A 25,406-nucleotide genomic window follows, 5' to 3' on the forward strand; every position below is an offset into this window, starting at 1 on the left:
TGCCACATGCAGCAGCAGCAGCAGCATCTTCAGAGTAAATGTGGAACAAAAGCAAAGTGGACTTTGCATAGAATTTTCAACATAATGCTATGAATAATCCACTCAAAAGGAAAACAAGCTATCACTGTGTGTGCTCACACACACTCACACACACACACACAGAAAACCCCTCCAGGCTCAAATCGGAGAGAATCTACTGTAGAGATCAGGATCTGCTGGAGGTTTTCTCCTTTGACAGCAATTAGGCAATTATTTGATTGTTCTGCTGCATTGCAAATTAATTATTAAGATTAAATCGCAATGAACATGGTGGCGTTTTTTTAATCATAGTATGTTAAACCAGGCATGAGAGCCTCATGTCAGTGGACACACAGAGCAGGGTGTTGCCACAGATGGCAGATCAGCATGCTAGAAATTCAGATTTTGCATGAAACTGTTGCTGTGCTGCCCCCGCACCAAACCGCCATCCTCACATGGTGTTATAACATGTCCTACTTCTTCATCGTGTGCATTCATTAAATCATGTCTAGATTTTGGAATGGATGTATTAAAGTATATTAGGTCTCATAGTCCTAAAGTCATATGTGCCTACTTCATGTAGTTCCATATATCATGATATTTATCAAAGTCTGAGCTGTAGAAATCTGGACCAAAGGGGGATAATTTACCCACTAATACACAAACATGCATTCTACATTGACAGCACACTCCATTATTTATATTTGTAATAACAATAAAAAAAAATGTAAACGTTATCATAACATACCTCGCCAAAAATTGCATTCTGGGAGATAACTGCACTGTAGTTGCCCGACATGTTGTGAACCGGTTTTGAACCCAGCTGAGATGCACGAGCCCTCAACGAGTCATTTGCTGTGACATTTCAGTCCGAGGATCTCCGTGTAACCGATCCGTGGGCTTCACAGTCACTCGGTTGATGGATTTCCATCCTCGGCTCCAGTGGAGACGGGGGAATACAAGTTGTCATGGCAACTTGAGTTTCGATGGAAGTTTCATTCAGTGGCGTAGAAACTGATTTCAATCCCGGGGTCGCTTGCTTCAGTTTGGTGTTTACATTTAAAAAAAAATAATAAAGTAGCGACTGTGCAGCTTACATTGAGAACAAGATTAACATGATTAACCGAGAGGAAAAAAAATCACGTTATGTACTTACACAGGTTTTAATATCACAACAGGTCTGCAATAGATTCTGTGTGGTCGATTTGGAGGGTGGTGCTGTTGACCTGGCGTTTCTGATATTTTGTCCACCCCATTTACACCAAATGAGGTTTGACTAATTAAACCGCGGATTGAGTGTTTTCTGCATGACAAATGTGTACATGCAGCACACACAGTATGGATCCTATTGATTCCACAGTGGCCTGCTTTACAGACTGATTCAGGACCAGTCACACGGCGCACAGCAGGCCCACACATGTCGGCCCACAGTTATTGACCCCTTCATGTGGTGGAGTTCATTAAAACCAAAAACAAATGTACTTGTTATGTTGACTTATTGTGGGAGCACAGGTTTAAATGCGTCTTTGCCACTCCGAGCTTTCCCTCTTATTAGAGGCGTTGTTGAGGATTTGCAGCCTCGTTAAACGGTTCCCTTGTACACAAAACATTAAAATCCAGTATCTGGTTCGTACCTTCTGTACACGTCTCCGGGAATGACGAATCAAAACCAGAGAAATAAGCCGTTGTAATGGCAGGAAGCCAGCGTTTGGTTCAGAAAAAAAAAACTACACTGAGCAGTGTTTGTTTTATTGCCTCTGATCATGTGGGAATATAGCAATATCTCACCAGTTGTGTTGGTAAACAAGAGCATGCTGGGTAAAGTTTATTGACGTTTTGTTGTGTGATTCACTGACTTTAATCATCTCCCACGACATGGTCCCTATTTAAATGATCCGTCAAGTTTTTGTGACGAGTGGGTGCCTCGTTGCTTGAAGGGAGACACACACACACACACACACAGACACAGACACAGACACAGACACAGACACAGACACAGACACAGACACAGACACGCACACGCACACGCACACGCACACACAGACACAGACATGCAGGGCCACTTCAGTATGATCTCATTATGTGGGTCTTTTCCCGCAGCAGTGAGGCGTTCCTATAAAGAGAGAAGCCTCAAACCTGAAGTAGTGATGTTTTGTCACTTGCCACAGCCTTGTTAATAATTAAATACAACATTTAATTCAGGATTCTGGAAAAGGAATTACTCGCAGCGTTTTCCTCACTTTTTATGGAGCTGGAGAGCTAAAGAAAACCAGCATGTTGAGGTTATTGAGCTCAAAATGCAGACTCACAGAACAAAAGCACCTTATTTTCTCTTCCTCAAATTTGTGAATGTATCTATATCTAGAAGTATGTTTGTTCTCTTTAACAGATAAAGTAAATGTAAAAGGGTTTCTTAAAATATCTTCTTCTTCTTAAAAGTCCTTTGCCTCCTCTTGAAATACGAATGCACTGTAACCCCTAAAACCTGACGTGCTTATCCAAGGGAGGATTTGGCCTTATGCTGTGGCCCCCAGCTGTAGGCGTGATGCATAGCTGGCTCCCATGATGCTCTGCCACAGATGTCACCCAGAGTGTCCCCTGTGACATGTCAGCTGTAATGGATTAGGAGCAAGTCGTGGTCAGTTTGCATGAAGGAAATGCTCCGTCAGAACGAGTGCTAAGGTTCAGACAAATGTGTCTATTATTCTTAAAAATGTAGTCTGCTTCTCGTTTTTACCTCTTGAGTTTTTTTATTCTTTATTACAGTGTCTTGTTCCATCGTGTTTGCGCCCCCAACCGTCTCTCTGGGCTTTTGAAGTCTGATCACAATCATGCGTGACCAGCACCACGACTGTGACCATGCATTTGTATGCAGCCTGGGGAAGAGGGCGCTGAGTCCACCGAGCTCGTCTCAATCGGGGGGGCCACGTGAACAACTTCTGTGGCTCACGGAGACTGTGTCAAAAAAGAAATGTCTGATAACTTTTCAAAATCTTAAGCTTTCCTTGAATGAAAATACACGAAACGTGAGCTGGATTTGAGTCGTTGTGTTGTAGAGCTCTTGCAGGAAGAAAACTCGAAATGAATCGGAGGAAGTGTTACAGGAAGTGGTGTGTTTTTTAATTTTTTCTTTTTTCATGTGCACCTAATTGTTCCATGTTTCATAAAAACTCTGCACATAGCCCATGTTTCACAAGTAAAGTAGGACATAAGAACAAGCTTGTTATTGCATACGTTATCTGCAGTTCCCCTTCTTTTGTTTTTATTGTGTTACCCACCCAGTTTAACAGGGAACCTACATTTAGGTGGGTATGAACGTTATCACATGCATTGTTTTGTCCACTGATGATGCACAAAAGAAAGCAGTCTTTCGGGTACTTTAGACAAACGAGAGCAAATGTGCGTTTTCACTGGATTTGTGTGTGTGTTTTTTTTTAAGAATGAAGCTCTTCATCGGCAGAGTCTCCGCCTTGCGTAATGTTGCCACAGTTTGAACCGAATGTATGCCAATGACACCCGAAATCTTGTTTTTATTTCAGGTCCGAGATTGTGACCCATGTTTTTGTTCCTGTCGTGTTTCAGAGGCTGACCTCTGGTGGAGGACTGAGACCCGGGGCCACCTGCCAGGCTGGGCTTCCCTGCTCCTGACTGACCGTCTCACAGCTCCACCGCGGGTAAGACCTCGCACCAAGTCGCACTCGCAGGATCGGAGCTTGTTTTTAAAAAGGACTGTTTTAGGGGCTGCAACTAATAATTGTTTTTATTGTCTTGTTTAATTGTTCGGTGTATTGAATGTCACTGAATCCAAGTCCATGAGCTGCATATCTGCATTATATTCACAGCTAGACTGTTGTTATACCATCGGCTTTCATTCCGCACTCCACATTACATATTTGTTATGTATTTATATTTATATTAAAGGACATCACTCAGATCTGATCCTAATTTGAATCGAGTCAATGTTTGAACGAGTAACCAGGCAGAATACTGTACATTACGCTACGTGTGCTTTTCTCCCATTGTTTCAAACTAATTTGGGTCATAGTGCGCAGTGGAGGACTTTGACTCCACTGCCATGTAGAGAAATGCTTCTATTCATTCAGTAACCTCGCTTTCCTTCCACTGGCGGTGTTTTCCATGCTCAGCATAGGTAGGACGGAAATATCTCAACACAGGTTGCATGGATTGCATTCTCATTTTGCCGCAGCTCAGAAAATATAGCTCCTTCCTTTTGTTTCAGACTGAATAGATACAGTTCACATTTTTAACTAGGACACCGTTTAGTTTGAATATTACATTGCTCTCTACGGACATTGTGCCCCAGCTGGCGGATTGTCAAGCCTCTCCAGAACTGCTGCAGTCTGAAGAAAAAAATAATGAAGGGACCATTCGCTTTCAATTCATCTTAAAACCTGTACAAATCCCTTTCAAGGCACTTTCTCTTCAGGTTGATGTAATCGGCCATGTTTTATAAAATCACAACTTTTCACTTTTTATCTGATGTTTAAACGTGATAAAAAGAACCGCTGCAGTAGCTTTAGTCCACCGATGCAAAGCAGACCTGTCATTATGTGAGAACGCCTGTTGTTGTATACCCATTATGGTCTTAATGTGCCGTGCTGTGGGTGTACATGTAGCGCTTGCTCAGGAAATGAATTGCATTGTGGCCCATAAAAAGGAGTTGAGCAATGTAGGTGCTCCCAGCTTCCTGTCCCCCCTCAAGGCCAGAGTGTTTATGTAACTACAGGGCACAGGGTCACCGCTCTGACACCAGACTCAGATGCCTTTTGTTTTTATTTAATAGTTGGTTATCTTACTCAACGTTTAACTTTTTTTTTTTTATACTCTCGTTTAAACTGCACATATTTTATTTTATGTTCCCTGCTCACATTAAAATGATTGTCTTTTATTCTCCTCCCATCATTTCCCCCTGCTTGCATGTCTACCCATCCCTGTTGTATTTTCCTCTGTGTCTCCTTGGAGATTGTTACCATGACACACGGCTATCATTCGAGTGGCTAAGCTCTCTGTGTGTGTGTGTGTGTGTGTGTGTGTGTGTGTGTGTGTGTGTGTGTGTGTGTGTGTGTGTGTGTGTGTGTGTGTGTGTGTGTGTGTGTGTGTGTGTGTGTGTGTGTGTGTGTGTGTGTGTGTGTGTGTGTGTGTGTGTGTGTGTGTGTGTGTGTGTGTGTGTGTGTGTGTGTGTGTGTGTGTGTGTGTGTGTGTGTGTGTGTGTGTGTGTGTGTGTGTGTGTGTGTGTGTGTGTGTGTGTGTGTGTGTGTGGCTGCCGTGGTAACCTAGTAAGATTCAAATCTATTCACAAAAATAGCCCGAATGATATGCTATTTTCTTTAGCACGCGGTGCAGGGGAGCAGTGCATGTGCTGCCTTTACAAATGGAGAATGGAGCCCAGTGAATGCAGCAGGCTGAGTTTTGTGTGAATGTATGTAAAGGATGGATTAGGCCCACTAAGCCAGGGGGAGGTGTGGTACAGTAGCCTGAGGTGAAGCTTGTCTTGTCTCGCTTGATGCTATGATCAGAACTGGTTCAATACTGCCCCCGGCTGGTGAAGCGCAGTACTGCTATACCTGTGCAGAAGATGGCGTGCACAGAAAAACATTGCTGTTTTTTGTGTTGATTTATAGCTTTAGAGTTAGGGATTCGCCTTCTCTCTCCCTTGTCTGTTATTTTCTGTTACCATATCTAAAAGCATGCCATTTAAATGCACCATGTTGGGTCTATTCACTCAATTTACCTTTTTAGAAAGCCTGATAAAATGGTGTAGAAATATCAGTAGCTCCACTCATGACTCAGCACACGGAAGATGATCCGGCCCCTCTCGACCTCACCCGCTCAGCAGGTAATTGGAGACGGTATGTCTGAGTGGGTGTAATATGTAGAGTGGCTTGTTTTATCAGCTAAAAGCTCCCAGCTTCTCCAGGGCGATCTATTATTTACGCCCCTGGAGGGCTGACACTGTATTACTTCCTGCCCGGGTTCCCTCAAGGAGCACAAAAGGGCTGCTGTCATTCCTCTACGTGTCACAAAGCCCTAATGCCGGGCAGATTAGGATGAAACATGGCAATAACATTTAGTCTGCAGCAATGTCATGTTCATTTGATGTGTTTTGCCCTGAAACGGCTGCCTGTGAACACTGGATGGTGCTCTTCCATCACGCACCATCTGCTGCGTCTCGTCACAAGAAACTGACATGTGGCCTTGAGTAAGAAATTAATGTTCTTGTGATACTATTTTTCTGCAGCAAGTGCTGGTTCTCTACTCGGACATTTCACTGTAACCGTCGCCGCTTATCATTTGCATTTGTACATTTTCGGCAGGAGCGTTCCTGAAGCTGGCGTGTTGGTGATAAGAAAGGGTTATTTAGGGAGTGGTCTTTCCCTGCCGTTCACTCCCATGTGTGCGCATAACTGCGTTGATCCTCCAGATGGCACTGCTCTCTTTCTGAATGGAGATTGTGGCACTCTTCAATCTGACCCTTTCAGAAAACCCTCCACTGGGCCCCGCCCAAAATCCTGTTAGGGTAATACTGAGCGGGAAAATAACAACACACAAAAAAGGTTTTAAGGTAAAGCTCCACTGTTTCTTCAATTTTTAAATCGGGTTTTAATTTGGCTCAACACCTACTTACGTGAGGCGTTATGCCCCCTGAATGCTCATCCCTAAATCTCCCTCTGTCAGAGGGAGATTTAGGGATGCAGTGACGTCGGTGGTCAGAAGGTCAGTCGCGTAATGATGGTTTCGGGCTGTTTTAGCGGAAGAATGGGAGATCTTTGTTTGAAATGGGTTTAGGAGGAGGCAGCCGCCCTGAGGGAGGTGCTGCTTAGACCAACGACAGTGAGTCAATATGCCCCCCCCTTAATGATTTCTAAACGCATCCTAGGAAGGAGTCAGAGGACTCTCAAGGGCAGGGTGGGGGTGCGGGGGCTTCCTCCTGAGCCAGATGTTCAGCGGATGGAGCAGAGAATAAAAGTGGAAGATTTTGGGGGTGGATTGACTGGTTTTACAGTTCTTTTATGAGTCTTAAGATGTATCCGTCACAAAATACATCTCCAGCCTTTTTTGGGGAATAGAGCGGCATCTTCACTCTGGATGATCACATCGGCCCCCTGTGGTGTTGGAGGAAAAGTCTACTTGCCGTCTTCTTTCTTCTCCCCCACCACACTTGAATTCATTGATCTGAAAATTAACATAAATCCGGGCTGTCAGCATCCGTCTGTGCGTGTTTTGATGGCATAAAGTGGCACTAAGAGCCTCTTCATAGAGCCCGTTTCAACGGAGCCGGCGTTTTAGCTGACTCTTGTGTATGTGCCTGTTGCCATGGTTTCCAACTTTCATCAGGTGCCGTCCAAAGCGAAGGGGGCTCAGCCGGGGATGAGGAGCTCCCCACTTTCATCCTCCTCTGATCTGCTTCTCTGGACAAACCGCCGGTTCCATGTGTTCATTTGTGCTGATTGGGTTCATTGCTGGCTGCAGGGATTTGATGCAGGGTTTTATGTTTTTTAGGGGGGGGGGGGGGGGGGGGGGGGGGGGGGGGGGGGATATTTTGTTGCCTGTGTGGTTGCAGGAGGAAGAGGAGACGGCTGGTACAGGATGGCACCTCATGTATTGCCGTCAGTTGCAATGATTTAATCATCCTGTGAGGTTTGTTTTGCTATAATCTGGGTGAGGGGAGCATTAGTTGATGTTTGCAACAATACGGGGGCGTGGCCACGAGGTGATCGAGTTCATCCCCATAAACAAACAAATGGCTGACGCCCCGTCTCTCCTCATCGCCATGTGCCCCTAAGCCATTTTTAGTCAGCTGGGTAGGATTGGCAGGAGATGGTCTGGGGTTAGGGGAAGTCGAGAGGGGGAAGGGGGGGTACGGTGGGGATCAAGAGCGGGAGAGGGGACGCATGCCATCCCCATTTGGGAAGTGCTCCCCCATTTTCTGCCTGTCGAATCGGACCAGTGTCAGTGGGCTCCGGCGGTTCCAGGTCTGGCCGAGTGGGCTAATGCGATGTGGCGTGTCACCGGGGAATCTAGGTCAAGTTTAAAGCTGCCTGGCTCTGCCCGCCTCTGCTGCAGTGTGACGCCGCGCGCGCGCAATACTATTCAACGCCTTACGTTAGAATGTATGTTAAGATTTATTGCAGGGACTAAAAAACAAAAAAACGAGAGGTGCATTTTCCTTTCTAGACCCACATAATCTCAGACGTAAACACACATGCACTCCCCCTCCCCCGCCGCCTCCACACCCCAGGCAAACCGTCTCAGCCGCTCCACGCCGGAGACCACGTGACTCTCCGCGCGCTGTCTGCGCCCGGTTGGGAAGGGGAGGGCGTTGTTTTTCTTCCATAGTAAAGCAGCAGGGCACGTGGATCCTCATGCTGCAGCCGAGTTGTGGAATGTCAGCACTATCCCTCTCTTGCATTAGTAAGCCATCAGCCCTCGAGCCGTTTCTTTTCTTTTTTTTGTTGTTTTTTTCTTGCAGGACGTTGCCGCAGTGCTTCGCTTCAGCGGTGCCCCCCTTCTATGTGCGCTTATTAAAGGGCAGGCCCAGAGCCAGTGCCATCCAGAGGTCAGGCTGCTGCATGGGCGTGGCATTGTTTTGGTGTCTTTACCAAGATAAGCGTCAACCTCTTTGCACCATCTGCAATCTGCAAATAACTGTTGATTTTTTTTTTACTGGTATAAATCACAACATTTTGTTTATTTCCAAGTGACAAAATGTCTCATCATATTCAGCTGCAATGTAATTTGTTCTTTATTATCAGCATATATTTATTTTTCAGATCTATTTAGTATTTAACAAATAATGATATTAATGATGTGAATTTGCTGAGCTGCACAAAAAAATCAAATCACATTAAATGTAAGTGCTCAGTAGTGGAATTTAATATTTCTCCAGTTGACTTAACCCCCCCCCCCCCCCCCCCCCCCCCCCCCCACTAATCCGCTGTTTTTGGTGCATTACCTCATCTGTATTAATATATGCATGTACTTTCATGCCTACTACTACTGTACTCACTCCCGACCCGGAGCTTGCTTCCCATTGGCTGCTGCAATGTTTTCAATGGCACCACATTTTTTTTTGACTCCATGGATACAGTGAGCTGTTGGGTAGATCAGCTCAGCCAATGGGGGAGCTGCGCGGGCTCCTGCTTGTCAGATTCTGCCCCTGGCCTTAGAAGCAGCCCTCCCTCCCTTGCTGCGAGCACGCGATGGCTCAGTGGGGGGGTTCAAAACAACAACACGGCTGTCGGCGTGCTCTCTGTGGTGCCCTGGCCATGCCAGCACTACTTGGTACTACTACAACCAATGAGGGGGGGGCTTCGATTCCTTAATGTCGCTCTCATGCAGTGACTGTGTACTGTCAGCCAGCACTTTATCCTCTTACTTACTACGCTATCACTAAGCAACCAGTTACTCACCGACCAACACATTATGTCATCTTTAAAGGGAGGTTTGTGTTTTTGCAATTTATAAATTATTCTCTCAATGTCATTTGACTGGAAGAGTAGGATGTAAAAAGCAATTTTAAATATAAATGTAATCGTCTCTTTTCCCAGTACACTTGAAGATTCTGTGATGGACTTTGAAATGCAGCCACTCAAATCCCCGTCCTTTTAAAATGACCTCATTTGAAGCAGCACAAGGGAGCAGCGCTGGGCCTACGAGGCTGCCAGTGCCCGCGTCGAAGCGCTGCGAGCCCCGGCAGCTCTGCCAGACTCGGACTGTTAGCGGCTGAAAGGTGGCGGTAGAGGACCAGAGGAGGCCGGGCGGTGACGGGCGGTGCCCTCATCATCCGGCAGGGTGGGGTCAGTGACGGCTCTTGTCCCTTCTGAGGCCGGATCAGGTGCTGCTTTCCAACAGATAGTGAGGCGCCAGCGCTGGCAAAGTCAGACATTCAGGTCACATCAGTGAAGGGAAAGAAGACAAGGCTGGACAAGGCAGGTGGGTCTTTGCAGGTGGTCACTGGGTCGAATGAGTGACTAACAGTAGTTACGGCGGCTTTTCGAAGTAAATAAACATTTTTAAAAAAACAAAGAAGCTGGTTGCAAACTGTTGTGGGTTGAATTGACAAGATTTATTGACATGAAGACAAAAGTATTGCTGAATTAACAATTTTCATTATCTATTCTTCTGCTGATTTGCTTTTCAATTCATTCATAGTTTCTTTGTTTATAAAATATCCTTCACAGTTTCAGTCCAAGGTGGCATCTTTAAATGTCTTTAAAAGTCCCAAGATATCGTCTTTACTGGGGCCTGTTTGCTTAGGAAATGACTTGATGATTTATCACACCTCAAAATAGCTGCAGATCATTCTTTTGTCCTTCAATTCATAGTTTCAGCTCTTGTCTTAGTTTCTTCAGAGTCATTCAAGGAGTTGCTTTCCTCTCTAACGTCTATTAAAAGACGCTTCAATCAAGTACCTGGTTACGCGAAAGGTAGTTTTATAAAATCTTTGTGACCTCAAAGAGTAGAAACTGGCCATGCTTCACTAATATTTCCTCTGTTGGAGTCCGAACATGACCCACTGTTCAAGATGCAAGACATGTCACCCTCCATCTCACCCCCCCCAATGGTGCATCTCATGCATTTTAATAGCACTCCATCCAGCCCTCTGCTCGTGAATGCTGAGTGTGTACTTTGCTGTGTCCCAGCACCTCCTTGTCTCCCAGTAATACCTGTGGAGACATGATTTACCCTGTCACCGCTCGCTTCTCACTCAGTCACTTGGGCTCTTCACCCGTCACTCATCTCAGATGACATCTGCCTGTCGAAGTTTAACCCCGTCGTTATCCCTCCTTCCGCCCTCTCGGAGTGCATCCTGTCCGTCTCCGCTCTGTCACCAGGGGTTAAATACGGTCTCCGTTGATGGAGGCGGCCGCAGACTACCACAGATCCGACCCGTCAAATGTCTGTTGATCGGCGCTCTGCTTTCTAGGCGCGAGAGGGGACCACCGGAGCAGAGGAGCGGTGGGGGGCTGCCACCTCTCCTTCCTCGCATCGCAGCGGAGGTGAACGTTGAGTGTACATGTGCCTCAGCGGGGAAGCTGTAGAGGTGACGGCAAAGTCACAGCATGACTGCCGAAGCTTGAACACCCCCCCACCCCCACCCCCGTCATCCTCTTCTTCAACCTGCAAGTCCCCTGAAGGCAGCGTCTCATTTCCAACACCAGTATAAACTATAGGGATGTAGCCCAGTTGTTGGGCTAATTACGCAGCCGCTATCGGCTTAGATCGACCCAAAGAGTAATGACATTTAGTTTAAAGTGTTGGGAGGAGCTCACTTTGTTCATACAGCTGCTGTGTAGTCGTGGCTTTTTTTGTTGGTTACTCATTTCTGGGTGAACGTCCACGGGACCGCACAGTGTCGTTAAAGTGCAACGCAGTTCAGAGTCTGCTTCATGGGGCTTCTCTCTGCATGCATCCTCCCCTATCTATTGATTAGGTAATCAACATAAAGTTAAGTGTTTTCAAGAAGAGGCAAACACGGGCTGGTTTCAGTCTCTCTAGAATAAAGATCTGTCAGATGAAACGATCGAAGACGCCACTTTAAGCTTGGATAATTGTGATTTTCATTTATTTCTATTAATTATCTATTACAATTCTCTTAAGCAGAAATGCCCACACATTTGATTTGATTGATTTTTCAAAAAAATATTTTCAGCTTCATAATCAATGTTTTGCAGACTCATTTTCCTAGAATGAAATGTTTTCCAACAAGTAATGATGATATTCTCTTCAGACTTCCGGACAGACACTGTGCTCTTATGTGCTTATTGTACCGAGGCACATTAAATATTGATGTTATGTTTCAGCTCCTATGATAAAGACCCTGCGCTGCATTCCCTGAAGACGTTGCGCTTCCACAGTTAAGAGAAGGTTGTTTCAAGGTCGAATCCACAAACGAACATAAACGGGTCCTCTTTATGTTTCTGCATGACAACTTCCTTTCTACCAGTTTAACTGGGCGTGTCCTGTTATGTGCAGTTGTACTTGCTCCACGTGTAGATCTGATTCTATGGGATGTCCCCGCGGTGGCTCGTGAAAATGGATTTATTTGCATACAACTGTCTCGTGATTTCTGTGAAGAAATGTAACGAAGCAGAAAATTGTATCTCAGTTTGTTTTTTTTTGTTTTTTTTCCTTCTATTTTTGGGGACCTTCTCTTGTGACATCTGGTCTGGCCTCCGCACAGGAAGCGCACATGGGTTGGGGGTTCCAAGGGGAGCGCTGGTGTCTGTGAGCAGTGGACACATCTGGGGGCACCGCTGGGTCCACGCAGGCACCAGAGCGGCAAAGCGCAGCGCGAGCGAGGTGTCACGGTCGCGTCTCACCACCTGCTGCCTTCGCCGCTGCATTCCTCCATTAACTGATTTGTCTCCCTGTTCCTCTCCAGGTAGCGTAACATGGGGAACCTACTGAAAGTTTTGACTTGCACAGATCTGGAACAGGAGCCCAATTTCTTCCTGGATTTTGAAAGTGAGTCTTTTTCCAAGTAATTGCGCTCTCTCTCTCTCTCTCCTGATATCGATCACATGAATATCTTACCATAACATTATCAACTCTTAAGTCTTTTCTCCCCCACTTATCTTTTACACTATGTTCTTCCCAGCGGCAAGAGAATCAAATCTACCACCAGAGCTTCTGCACTTTCCATCAACCTGCCTGTTCCGTGGTGAAATGTGTGCAGAATATCAATCAGGGCAGAGTTGCAGCAGAGCCCCCTCCTCAAATATAAAGCAGTGGAGTTCAGCTGCTGCATAGCCTAAGGCCCCTCAGCATGGCTTGATCCTGCACTCGAGTGTTCTCACACTTGGCAAACCCAGACTCAGTCATACCTTTTGAGAAAACAATGCCTCATACAGCTCACCCTGTTTCTATGTGATTTCTATATTAAAAGAACATCACAATTATACAGTATATCTTACCAAGTACCATTTTTATGCAACACTCTATATTGTAAAAAAAAATTCTAAATAATACCACGTTATTTACCACATGTTCTATTTGCACCCTGAAATCCTACCTCAGGGAGGCTCACACCAAATGTATTAATGGTTTTAAAATGAATATTAATGAAAAAGTACAATGCAAAATAAATAAATACCACGTGAAGTAAAAAGACTATAGTGCTGTGGGTGTGAGGTGTGTTTTATACACTTTATTTCTGCAGGCCAGCAGGAGTTTACAGTCATCACACTTGGCAAGGTGTTCTTGCTTCAGGTGGTGGGAAAGGTTCAGCGTGTTCTTCATTGCCTCTCAAACCAAAAATGATAAAAAAGAAACTCTGAAAGTGAACCTTCTCTACACCCAGAGTTGTTGTGCAGAGAGAGCATAACCCTTTTTTTCCTTCAATTGTCTTCTCTTATCTTGCTCCATTTTCTTCCTCTCAGCCAGGAAAGTGGGTTGCGTCAAAACTAAAAGTGAAGCGCTGGAAAGATTATTTCAGTGAGCTCTCATTTGCATAATTAAAAGTTGCACATTAGACATTTTATTATATAGAGTTCCTCGAGCTGCCTTTTTACTGTATAATTGAGCGCAGTGTGAATATGGATTTAGTCCCAGTCCCGTTTGCCCTGTTGACCTTGTTGCTGTTGTCCTCTGCAGACGCCCAGCCCACAGATGCAGAGCGAGAAGTGTGGGAGCAGGTCGACGTGGTGCTGAAGGACGCCAAGGGGATCCTGGACGAGCTGCAGGCGTACAAAGGGGCGGGGCAGGAGATCAGAGAGGTACACCTCATACATCCAGGACACAGAGCTGCCGCAGAGTTGGGACAGAAAAGGCATCGAAGGGATGCTGCTTTAGGTCAGAGGGAGGTTTTAAGGGCCTTCATTGAGCGTTACTATTTTTATCAGTCATATCTGACTCTTGTCCATATCACACACTGAGTCAGTTGGTCTTGGTTTGAAAAATATGTAAAGAAAAGTCGGTTTAAAAAATATGTAAAGAAAAGTCGTCTTCAGTCCGTCTATAAGCTCTGGCCTATACATGATGCTCGCCACTAAAGACATTTAGCATTTAAATTAAATCAAATTTAAAGTATTGGCCTCCCCCTTTTGGTTTCACACAGATCTAGAGTGAACAAGTCATTTGTGAACAATAGGCTTCAGTCAAATGCCTTCCGTAGCCAGCAGATTATAAACCTCCTTTATCTGAAAGAGACGGACCTTTTTTCCTTTTGAAAAGAGCACTCATACTATCATCAGACTCATGATGGACAGTTAACACAGAACAATACAGCAGAACCAAACATTTTTAACTGGCACCTACATTACCCACAATGCAACTACAGACAGTTCATTTAGTTGCAGCTAATGTAGCCTTGAACCACTTCCCTTAAGAGATACGAGGTCTAAGAAACCTTCTAACTCGCCTCCCCTGATGTTTTTCATCTTTTAAACTTATAGTTTTCATATTTCCTAGACTTTGTCTGTAGCCACAAAAGATTTAATACAACTTTTCCCCATGCAGTCACAAACTTTTATCTAATATAAGATTTAAACTAATGGTCTATTTTTTTGTATTTCCAGGCGATCCAGAATCCAAGCGATGAGGCGTTGCAGGAGCAGGCGTGGGCGTGTGTGGTTCCCCTGGTGGGCAGACTGAAGAAGTTCTACCAGTTCTCCCAGAGATTAGGTGCGGTTCTGTCTCTTCTGCGTCGAAAAAAGGAACTTTTTGTTATGCAGGACGGTTTCCAGTGGATCGAGCTCAGGTGTCCTGGAGGTGTTGCTCGAACGGGAGCAACGTTGCGTGAGACACCGGCGCCGCGAGATCCAAACGTGCAATAATTGGAGCTGACAAAAATTTTAGTGCAGTTTATCATTTAAGGCACAAAGTGCCAGACTCGAAACCACGAAGGACGAAAGCGGACGTCCTTTATGTAAAAGGTATTTTCAAAGGGGTGCCACATAGACACAACCTCCATACATGACCTTAATTGTTTGCATGTGCATTTGCCATATTGACTGCTAAGCTGCAAAAGTCAAGAGACATGCCACACACACACACACACACACACACACACACATACTACACCCCATCCTTATATAAACATGCTTTGAAAACCCCCACAGTCGTGCCTTTCTCAACATGCTGCTTGCGCTGCACTGTGCACTGACCTCTGCAGGATGGGGCTATAGGTTATTTAATTAGCATGGATATGGGGGGGGGGGGGGAGGGGAGACTAGGCTTACTGCTCCCTGATCTTCTTATGACCCTGAGGCTGAGGGCGGTGGGGGATGGAGGAGAGGAGGAGGGGCCCGCCATGCCTTGACGCCCTCAACCCCGTAATCCCAGTGGCGGTGGAGAAGGTAGTCAATGGGAGCAGTGGGCGGCAGAAGCCTGGCGATGGCTGTTATGTAACGAAGTAGGCCACCTCCCAGCCTCGGCCGCTGCTCTATTTCGCTGCCTTGACTTGAGGCTTCGGGGGCCGTGATGGCGTCCGCAGCCGTCTGGCCTGGCTTATATGCATGAAGCTGAGAGTCCTGTACTCCAGACTGGGGTCTGCAGAGCACCACAACCAAGGATGGAGGGAAGATTATGCAATTGGCTTTGCAATTGCATTGAATTTCTCCTGCTCCAACTACTAGTTATTGCATTAACGCACATTATGGGACTTAAATTAAAATTGGAGATGGGTAATTTACATTTTCTTGCTAAAAAAAACAACCTAAAATCGATCTTGTTTTGTCAGTCAAACCCCTTCAGTATTAATTTTACAGCACTATAAAACAGAGAATAGCTACATAATTGTGACCTAAATTATTGTCTTGTTTTAATAGTGTGGTTTTGTAGAGTTAAGTTAATTAACGTTGCATGTCACTGGACAGGGACAGAAAAGTATACATTTTCTAACTATATGTCTCCCTGTAGACAATCTTAATATTGAGTATTTTGTCTAACCAATATCATAAACCCCGAATATTCACTTAATAGGAATATGAAACAGAGAATAGCAGCAAAATGATCACATTTTAGAAGCTGAAAGTCGTGACATTGCAACACTTTTGCTTGATGTAAACAAACTAATCAGTTATGTAAGGGGCAGTTTTCTCGCTCCATCTATTTCTTGCATGGACAACATTGTAGACGGAACAATATGCATTGTCTAGCTGCAGCCCCACAATCAAGAAGAAAGGTTGTTTGTTTACTCTTATTGACTGAAACCGATCTGATTCAGAATCAGTCTGGTCCGTCAGACATCGCAGACCAGACTAAAGTCCCGCCATACTCTGACCCTCCCCTCTCGGCGAGTAAAGCGCCTACATGCCCGCATTCTGCTTGCCTGCTCTGCCGTGACCTAATGAGATCAGACCCACACACACACACACACACACACACACACACACACACACACGCACACACACACACACACACACACAATCCCACCCCGCCCCTCGCCGACTTCCCGACATACTAGAGTGGCTCATTTCTGAACGCCTGAAAGCGGCTCCATCTTAACTTCTGTTTTGACTGGGACGTAGAGGGGCGGGGGTTTAAAAAAAACAAAAAAAACTGCACTGCTATTCTTAATCAGCCGCTTCGCTGCAAACGCCGGCCCAAACAGATGGGAGTCGTTACCGGATGGCAAACGTGCTCAATTTACTGCACTGCACTGCCAGCGATCTGTCCGCCTCCGAAAAGTCCCCTCACAATTATCTTAAGTAGGTCTGAATCTGCCCTTTTTTTTTTTTTTTTTTACTAGGTTATGTTGACATGCTCATCGTCAAATGTAATCAACAAGAATTATAAAGTACACTTTAAGTAAATCCACCCAAAGCGCTCGTTTGGTTCCACGCGGGCTCGTCTGGGTTATGTCATTATCGAAGCCGCTCTGCAGCGTCTAGACTGAAGTCTGAACACCGTCTGAATCTATAAATAAAAATCCCCCCCGGGGCTTTCCAGGCTTTTCTATTTTATCTTCTTTTTTTTTTTTTCTTGAACAAGACAGGTTTGTATAATAATACATTACTCCTGTGGATGCAGTTCGCAACATGTCCCCTTAATCTTTTCCTCATTTTCCTGCCGGTGCTCTTCATGCACACGCTTCATTATTGGTCCGTGGGTATGCTCCGTCAAGGCATGGCCCAGGCTTTGTGTTTACTTATTGTCAAAACAATGAGTGTAATCCCGCTTGAGTGAAATCTCGTTCACCCACCCACTCCCCCCATTTCATGCCAATGAGATAATTAGGTCCATGTCTCATCTGCATCTGAGCAGGAAAGCCTCTCGGCCCCTCCCTCCCCCACTCCCCCAGACTGGCACTGGGCCCTGGGCAGTTTGGACACCACCGCTGCCCCATTATCTGTCTCCGCCTAATCAGGCTGCTTCAGCTGGCGGACGCAGAACACCGATCACACATCTAACTGCGTTATGAGCCGTGCTTTGGCCTCATCCAAAGGATCTGAGTGTTCCCTTCTCCGAATCAAGTGGGTGAAGCCCACATTTGTGATTTACATGTTTATGTAGATGCACAGGAGGCCTGGATTTACTGTAGCTTCAGTCTTTAGGTTATTAGCACTTTGGCTGGATGACTTCTGTTCTGGCTTGGAAAAATTAAGATTAACTGTCCAACATAATGACTACAATCTTGTCCGATGGCATTTTGTGCCAGATAATTATGCATTTTGGCCGCATGTTATTATCATTATCGATTTTAAACTGATTATTTTCTCATTAACCGATTATCATTTTGTCCTTCACGTATTATTTAAGTTGTTTCCGTTAATTTCTTTGACATTTTGTTGTTCTGGCCTTTCCGTTGTGATTATTTTTCTGCTATAAATCAATAATAAAGTGTTTCCTCTTTCCCTTTGAGCTATGAATCTTTGCATGTACAGCTGATACTTCAGCTTTCAATGGCGCTTAGAGGATGAACTATGTGTATTCTCCACAAAAAGGCTGTTTCCCTCTGACAGCGCTGCACCTCTAACACCGACATCTCTCGTTTGTTCAGAGGCGGCGCTGCACAGCCTGCTGGGAGCTCTGACCAGCGAGACCTACGACGACCCCACTCAGCACCTGGAGCGGGAGCAGGCGCTGGCCAAGCAGTTCGCGGAGATCCTCCACTTCACGCTGCGCTTTGATGAGCTTAAAGTACGACCATCTCGTTCTCAAACATGTCAAGTATCTCTTTCTCTTTTTCTTCTTTTTTTAAACCCCCAAACTCTCCTTTTAGATGTTGATTTGAACTCTGTACTTTCCTCCTGTGATACAAACCAGACCTCTTAGTCGCCAAACAAGCTGCCGATGCCCTCGAATTGATTTTTAGCTCTGCAATTTTAAAGAGAATGCACTTAGCATTTAATTAGAATCCTGATACTGCTCTGCTGTTTATAATACGATGGGTGTCAGTGAAATGGCTAATAAGGCTTATAGGAGGGAAAGAGGATTGCAATTTGTTGTCATCCTGAGTGGAGTTCTGCATAATGTAGCAGGTTTCTTAGAAATGCTGGCGGGAGGGTTTTTAAAGAACCCAGAAATCACCAGGAGTGAAGCGCGGGGTGACGGTCGAATGCCCATTGTCAAAAACATAATTGTATGAGCACTCATCTGGTTAGACAGTGGGTGAACTGGTTCCCTTTGCACCCTCGCTCTTTGGATGGAAAAAACTTTCACAACAAAAAAGAAAAAACCACACCCGACACCCCCCCCCCCCCCCCCCCCCCCCCACACCCCCCCAGGCGATTTGCGCCGACGTCCCAATTAGTGCCCACTACTCAGGCTGGCAAGATAAAAACATGAAGGTAGGGGGTGCAAGGTGGCATGCCAAGCCTATTCATCAATCTTTCACACCCATACACGGGCTTCTGACCTAGTTAAAGTGTCTGTGCGGCGTGCAGCCCCTCCCCGACGAAGAAGCCTGTCTCTCCCGGTGCACACAGTGGACACAGACTGAGTACCAGTCTATTGTAGCGGGATTAGCCTGCTGCCAGTGCAGCTTTGAATGTGACAGGCTCATACAGGAATGAGGATAATTAACCACATGATGAGCGCTCACTGGTGGTGACGTGTGAAAGAAGCTCTCTGGTTGGCCGTCTTCTGTTTTGGAGGGTGAAACCAGATCATTCATATTTTTATAGGAAGTTAACGCACTCCTGTGATGTTTGTTTTTTTCAACATTTTATTTAATGTTTTTTTTCAATCTGAGGCTGTAGGTTTAAATAATATCAGATAGCAGGCCTACCTTTTGTCCTCTCCTTAATGAGACCATTAATACCTTTTTGTCAGCTTCAGAATTGTTGACCCTCTTGTCTCAAACTCTAATGATGCACAGGCCGACTGCAGCCGCAAACTCAAACACCAAATTGTTCCTGACAGGATGAGTGGGGGGTGTGCATGTAAAAAGGGGGGGGGGGGGGGATGAGTGTCAGAGGATTCAAATCCAGTTCAGCAAATAAAACGGTAATTGTATCCGTATCCTTTTTCATGGGATTTCCCCCCCCCCAAAGCTACATTTCCGCCTTGTTGGCTAAAACGTTGTGTCACAGCCGTCGAGTGTTTGATCCAGAACCAAAAGTCCTGCTGCGGGCGGTGCCACCCACAGACATGGAGAGAAACTCTGTCTCCCTATTAAGACCCTTTTTCTGTTTGTTTGTCTGTTTTATTGCAGATGACGAATCCCGCCATTCAGAATGACTTCAGCTACTATCGGAGAACTCTGAGCCGAATGCGGATCAACAACGTACCGGTGAGCACGTTGCGTAGTCATTGTTTGTGGAACAACGGGTCAGTGGATTGACCCGAGTTGCTTGTGGCGATGAACTCACAGATTGACAGAATTATCACCCGACTCTAATCATTTGTACATCCGCTGTCATTGGACTCGGCAGAGATGACTGAAGAGGTTATTTTAATATTTTCACTCTTCGGGTCTGTAATTATGCATTCCTTTTTTAATGTTTCCATGTCGCTGATCAAATGGATAAGTGTGCGTCATCATGATTGGTGTACACTCCAGACCTGATATTGATTAAAGCCATCGGCTCTCATTATAATCCCAGCTCGGCTCAGAATGCACAGCGGACGAATGAAGTGTGCAGACTGCGAGAGCCCCCAGGAGTCTAGGAAGTGCGTCGGGGAACGTCTCAACATGAATTTCTGAGCCCCCCGCGGGGAGTTGGAAGCGCAAAGTGGCAGCGGCGCGTGGCGCCATGAAGTGATTCCAAATCGGCCGCGTGGCCCGAACCCCTTAGAGAGGAAACGCCTGACTCCAGGTCAATGTAGAGCCTGTACAGTGGATGACACCCAAGACAATAAAAGCCCCTAAATAGAGAATGTGATTTGGAGGCATGTAGCCGATCAATCAGTGAGTTATGAGCTTGTCCATATGCCTTCAGGTTTATAGCTCTACATCTAAAAGGTCTGATCTAAAAGGCAAATTAGCGACCCATAAGTCAGAGACCTGCCAGTGTCCCCTCAGTTAATGTATTATTTGTGTTTTTAAGTGCCATAAAACCGGAGCGGCTAACTCGATACTATTTAAGTGTTGGATGTTTCCTGTATTTATTACTGACGATAGCTTTCATGTGAAACTCAAGGACACGTCCGCTCTCCTCATGCGCGCTGCACTTCAGATAAACCGCTCCGTTCAGCAGCTTCGGGGACATTTGAAATATGCTTTTTTTTTTTTTAATGCCCGAAAACGGTGAGACGTCAGTGTTTCTCTCTCTGCAGAATGAACTGGAGGTTTTATTCTCCAAAACCAGAACGTGCCATTAGGCAAATGGAGCCAGACAAGTTGTCGTTAGGACCCGTCAGCGCTGAGAGACGCTCCGGCTGCTGCATTTTAGTCACCGCTCAGACGACTGAATCATTCAGACGTCTGAGATGAAACGCATCTGTCCCCACGGTAACGGGAGTCTTTGAGCTCGTATGTCATCATTTGTTGAAACATGAATTGGTCTGAAATTTTGGGGAGAATATTCATATTCTGTCAGTGTTCTCATGGAGAGGGAAAAAAAAAAGGGACAGGAAATGATGATCTTATTATTTAAATATGCGGACAAATTTAGAACGGGCTGTTCAAGAGACACCTTGTTCTTTGTAACCCGCCAGGTGTTTTTTTTAAAGTCTGAAACTATAAAGCAGCTGGATCTGTTAGTCAGCTGGGAAACCAGGAGGAGCAGCGGGGCTCGCTGGTGTAGTTTGTGTCAGTGTTTCTCAGTTATGACTTTATTTAATTAAATTCCTTTAATGTGCAATCTATTGGAGCTGCATGACAACAAGGAGCGGGACGCCAGACAAAACATCTAATAATTCCAGATTTGTTTTTTATGTTTCATGCTTCCCGAGGAGGTTTCAAATAAGATTTGCTCATTATGTATTTTAATAACAGTCGTCATTTCACGGCAGCTTTTAAAAAAAAAAAAAGCCTTTCTACAGATGTGTCACTCATCTGTTTGTTGCAAAAGATCTATTTCTGTATCAATTCACACAAAATCTTGAGAGACGCACATGATAATATTATTATAATAATAATAATAATATACTCTCTATTGGCAGCCATTCAAATGAAACAAATCTCCACTTTTGTATATGTGGTCTGAATATTAAAAGCAATATGCCAGCTCAACGCACCAACTTAATAAAAATCACTAGGCTGTACATCACAGAACTGCTCTGGTTCAACACGACAGCTTGCTGGCTTGACTTAGTGGGAGGGATGGCGGTTCGCTGTAACCAGAGCCTTGAACCGGTCTTGAAGAGGTTTGACAGATCGGAGACGCTAATCCAGCGTCTTGATTGGTCGAACAGCGGCAATATGATGCATATGCATTTCAGTCCAGACTTTGAAAGGCCTGGTTTCTCCACGTTGTGAACATGTGACACTCCGTCTGCGCAGACCGATCTGTGCTTTCCATCAGCCCATCACGATGTGTGTTTTCATGGCGTCTTACCCCAAATACACACATGCAAGCGTCCTCTGACGTCTGAGGAGATGCAACAAAGAAAGTCATTTTACTCTATTGACATTGTTTTTGTAGGCGGACGGTGAGAATGAAGTCAACAATGAACTGGCCAATCGGATATCTCTGTTCTACGCAGATGCCACGCCCATGCTGAAGGCATTAAGTGACGGCACAACAAAGTTTGTATCAGAGGTGAGACTCCCGGCAGGAAGCGGTGAACACTTTGAACAGATGTGTGAAGGCATCCTCATTTATTTTTCTCTCTTTTTCTTTTACAGAACAAGAACCTGCCCATCGAGAACACGACGGACTGCTTGAGCACGATGGCCAGTGTGTGTAAAGTCATGTTGGAAACACCGTGAGTGGCTCGCTGCCTCGTTAAGCGCCGCTGCAGTTCTCTTTACGTCCTTTGTGTTTTTAATCCCCGCGTCGTGTCTTTCCAGGGAGTACCGCAGCCGGTTCGCCAGTGAGGAGACGGTGTCTTTCTGCCTCCGGGTGATGGTCGGGGTCATCATCCTGTATGACTACGTCCATCCTGTTGGAGCTTTTGCAAAGTCGTCCAAAATTGACGTGAGTGCTAACGTGTTCAGATCCTTGACTTGAGCAAATCTATCAGCAAAATGTACTTGGAAGTATAAAAAAAGTATGTGTATGTGTATATGTGTATATATATATATATATATATATATACACACACATACTTTTGTAAAAGAAAATATATATATATATGTGTATATGTATTTGTCTATCTCTCTCTTGTTCAGTGTCTACCAGCACTTTCTCCATGATGCACTTCAAGGCAAAATTTTCTAATAAAGAGAAAGAATGACGTTGATTGATATTACAATAAAATGTAAATACTTAAGTATAGACCAATAACCTGAGAGTTGTACTTTAGTACAGTACTGTACCACTTCTCAGCTTGCCATTTAAAGCTCACAGTGTGTCTCTTCCTCCACAGATGAAAGGCTGCATCAAAGTCCTCAAAGATCAGCCCCCGAACAGCGTGGAAGGCCTTCTCAACGCTCTCAGGTAAGCTCATGTTGAACTCGAATGGCAATTTCCCCCCACACAGCCCAGCATGTAATTGATTGCAGCTCCAGTTGTGGCTTCCATTGAACGAGGAGCAGGCTGCTCACGCTGTGAGTTGAATGATATCGGTGCAGCAGACGGACCTCTCGGTTTATTTCTCTCCCCCGCCGGCCGTCGGCACAGCCAGTGACTCATTCTCCACGCAGTCCGGCCCTGATTCAGTCAGCTGTGAGCGCCCCGTGCCAGATCCGGGTTGGGTGTCGAAGCCTCTCCAGACAGACCGACTCCATCTGACACCTCGTCCCGCCTTTACGATCTTCCAAATCTTCGCCCTGACGCTCACAGCTGCTCGAGATGACGGGGTCGTTTCTGCAGTGACCTCACATCTGTATCGCTCCGTGTGTCGCGGCCCGAGGCTCGCCGGCGTTACCCGGTCGCATGAAGGCACTCGCATGCAGACGTTGCCGGGTTTCATCTCTGATCTCTGAATTTTGTAGATTTACAAGGTGGAAAGTAATTAAGTTAATTTATTCAAGGTCTGTACTTATAGGTGTATATAACATACTCGTATATCTTTTTATGATGCTTTATACTTCTACTCCACTACATTTCAAACTGTTTACGCCACTAGTTACCTGACACATTTCAGATAACTAAATTAATATAAGATCATAATGTATTTAGTTATAGATCGGCCATACAACAATGTGACAGATGGAGAAAGGACCGTTCATTATTTGTGGGGTAACGGTCAGTAACCATCGAAACTAAAATGATATGCTTATTTTACGTAACCTATAAACGCTTTTATTTTCTATTTTTTTTGTATATTTTTCATAACGGCCCCGTCATAATTACCTGATGCAACTGGGGATAGCCGTGTTTGCAATTGGTCCAGTCAGTACTGAAGGAGAACGCTGCAGCCGCTAAACAAACTGCAACTTAAAGAGCTTGTTTATGCCACAAACGGGCTCAGATTGTTGTTGTAAATGCATTATTTAAAGGACCCTATAGAGAAACGTCTCTTACTTTAGGGTTGATCTGGTCCGTTTGTTCCAGCTCGCAAGCAGAAGTCTCGTTCTGAAATCTCGCCTCGCGTCCACGTGGTCGAGACATCGACATTCTTTTAGAAAACGCCACTTTCTGTCCTCCGAAACAACAAAACTCTGACGACACCGGCACAACGTTTCCATCGTTGTCCTCCTGCAACGAGTCCCATGACTCAAACCGACCGGACCGAGTCACAAAGCTAAAGAAAGATGGTTTATTTCTGCGCGGGGTTCTTTTTTTCGACGTCCTGTAAACGTCCGTCCGCCTTCAGGACGACGAGACGCGGTCGCTGACGTGTTTTGCGTGTTCTCGCCTGCAGGTACACAACGAAGCATCTGAACGACGAATCGACCAACAAGACCATCAAGAGCATGCTGCAGTAGACGCGGCCGCCGACCGCTTGCCTCGCGCCCTGCTGGGGGGGGGAGACGCCACTCTCCCGACTGATGTCGGTGCACAGAATGTTTGTGTTGCTTCTTTTTTTTAAAATGTTTTTGTTTATAATGGAAAAAAGAGCTACGGCGCCGCCCTCTTTTTATAATGCAAAATGCTACTGCCATTATGAACGTCTTTTTCTGTGCCAAAAAGATGTTGCTGGGATGTCATGTTTTCTGCGAAAGGCCATGCGACAATGGCAGCTAATGGAAACATTGTGGATCCTCTGGTGTTTTTAAACTTGTTTTTTCCCTATATAAGGGACGGGAGTGCTTTGACTTGAACATTTAAAAGAGAGAGATATATAGAGAAGTATATATTATTTTTGTTTGATTCGTTATTTAATATTGCATCCTTTTGCATGATAAAAATTATGTCTTTATCTTCTATTTAAAAAAACAACAAACTAATGGTTCAGTTTAATTTGTCTGCTATATTGTGCATTATTACATGTTTTGTTATTGAAATGGTACCCGTCAAAATGAGATTTAAGAGTACTGGTTTTTTATATTTTTTATAGGTTTTAATTTGTGCATATGTCTCTTTTTTTCATAGTTGTGTTGTATTTTTCATTTGAAAACTTTAAACTGTGATGTGTGCAAAATCAAATTTAAAAATTGTGAGTGTACTGCAACTGGACAGTATGTTATGGCTGGAGAAATTAAAAGGAGAACTCTTGTTTTCTACAACCCCCTCTTGTCAGCTTAGATCTCTTATCTCATTCTGTCGTCTGCAAGTGGCTGAGAGGAAGTGCTTTCCCTCTGGTGAAACACCGTTTCTCATTCTCAACCTCGTGAAACACCGTTTCTCATTCTCAACCTCGTGAAACACAGTTCCTCATTCTCAACCTCGTGAAACACCGTTTCTCATTCTCAACCTCGTGAAACACCGTTTCTCATTCTCAACCTCGTGAAACACAGTTCCTCATTCTCAACGCTAGACTGCAGTGAG

At 45.1% G+C, this 25,406-nt stretch overlaps 1 protein-coding gene across 6 annotated transcripts in view; it reads left to right on the forward strand.

The window, feature by feature from the left end:
* Positions 1 to 25,146, forward strand: part of fam49bb (family with sequence similarity 49 member Bb) — a 29,334-nt gene extending 4,188 nt beyond the window's left edge. For 3 of the 6 annotated variants that reach the window (XM_034559607.1, XM_034559610.1, XM_034559609.1), the window contains 11 exons: positions 3,601 to 3,692; positions 12,425 to 12,507; positions 13,636 to 13,757; positions 14,559 to 14,664; positions 17,984 to 18,123; positions 19,640 to 19,717; positions 22,014 to 22,130; positions 22,217 to 22,296; positions 22,382 to 22,508; positions 22,900 to 22,970; positions 24,340 to 25,144. In XM_034559607.1, coding sequence (XP_034415498.1) covers positions 12,435 to 12,507; positions 13,636 to 13,757; positions 14,559 to 14,664; positions 17,984 to 18,123; positions 19,640 to 19,717; positions 22,014 to 22,130; positions 22,217 to 22,296; positions 22,382 to 22,508; positions 22,900 to 22,970; positions 24,340 to 24,403 — 978 coding nt within the window. In that variant the 5' untranslated portion in view covers positions 3,601 to 3,692; positions 12,425 to 12,434 and the 3' untranslated portion in view covers positions 24,404 to 25,144. Of the gene's footprint in view, positions 1 to 3,557; positions 3,693 to 9,847; positions 9,973 to 12,424; positions 12,508 to 13,635; positions 13,758 to 14,558; positions 14,665 to 16,968; positions 17,457 to 17,983; positions 18,124 to 19,639; positions 19,718 to 22,013; positions 22,131 to 22,216; positions 22,297 to 22,381; positions 22,509 to 22,899; positions 22,971 to 24,339 lie in introns of those variants that run through there. The other 3 variants (XM_034559608.1, XM_034559611.1, XM_034559612.1) reach the window with 3 other exon arrangements.
* The last annotated feature ends 260 nt before the right edge of the window (positions 25,147 to 25,406 follow it).

The sequence above is a fragment of the Cyclopterus lumpus genome, chromosome 20, assembly GCF_009769545.1.
Source record: "Cyclopterus lumpus isolate fCycLum1 chromosome 20, fCycLum1.pri, whole genome shotgun sequence".
Taxonomy (NCBI): domain Eukaryota; kingdom Metazoa; phylum Chordata; class Actinopteri; order Perciformes; family Cyclopteridae; genus Cyclopterus; species Cyclopterus lumpus.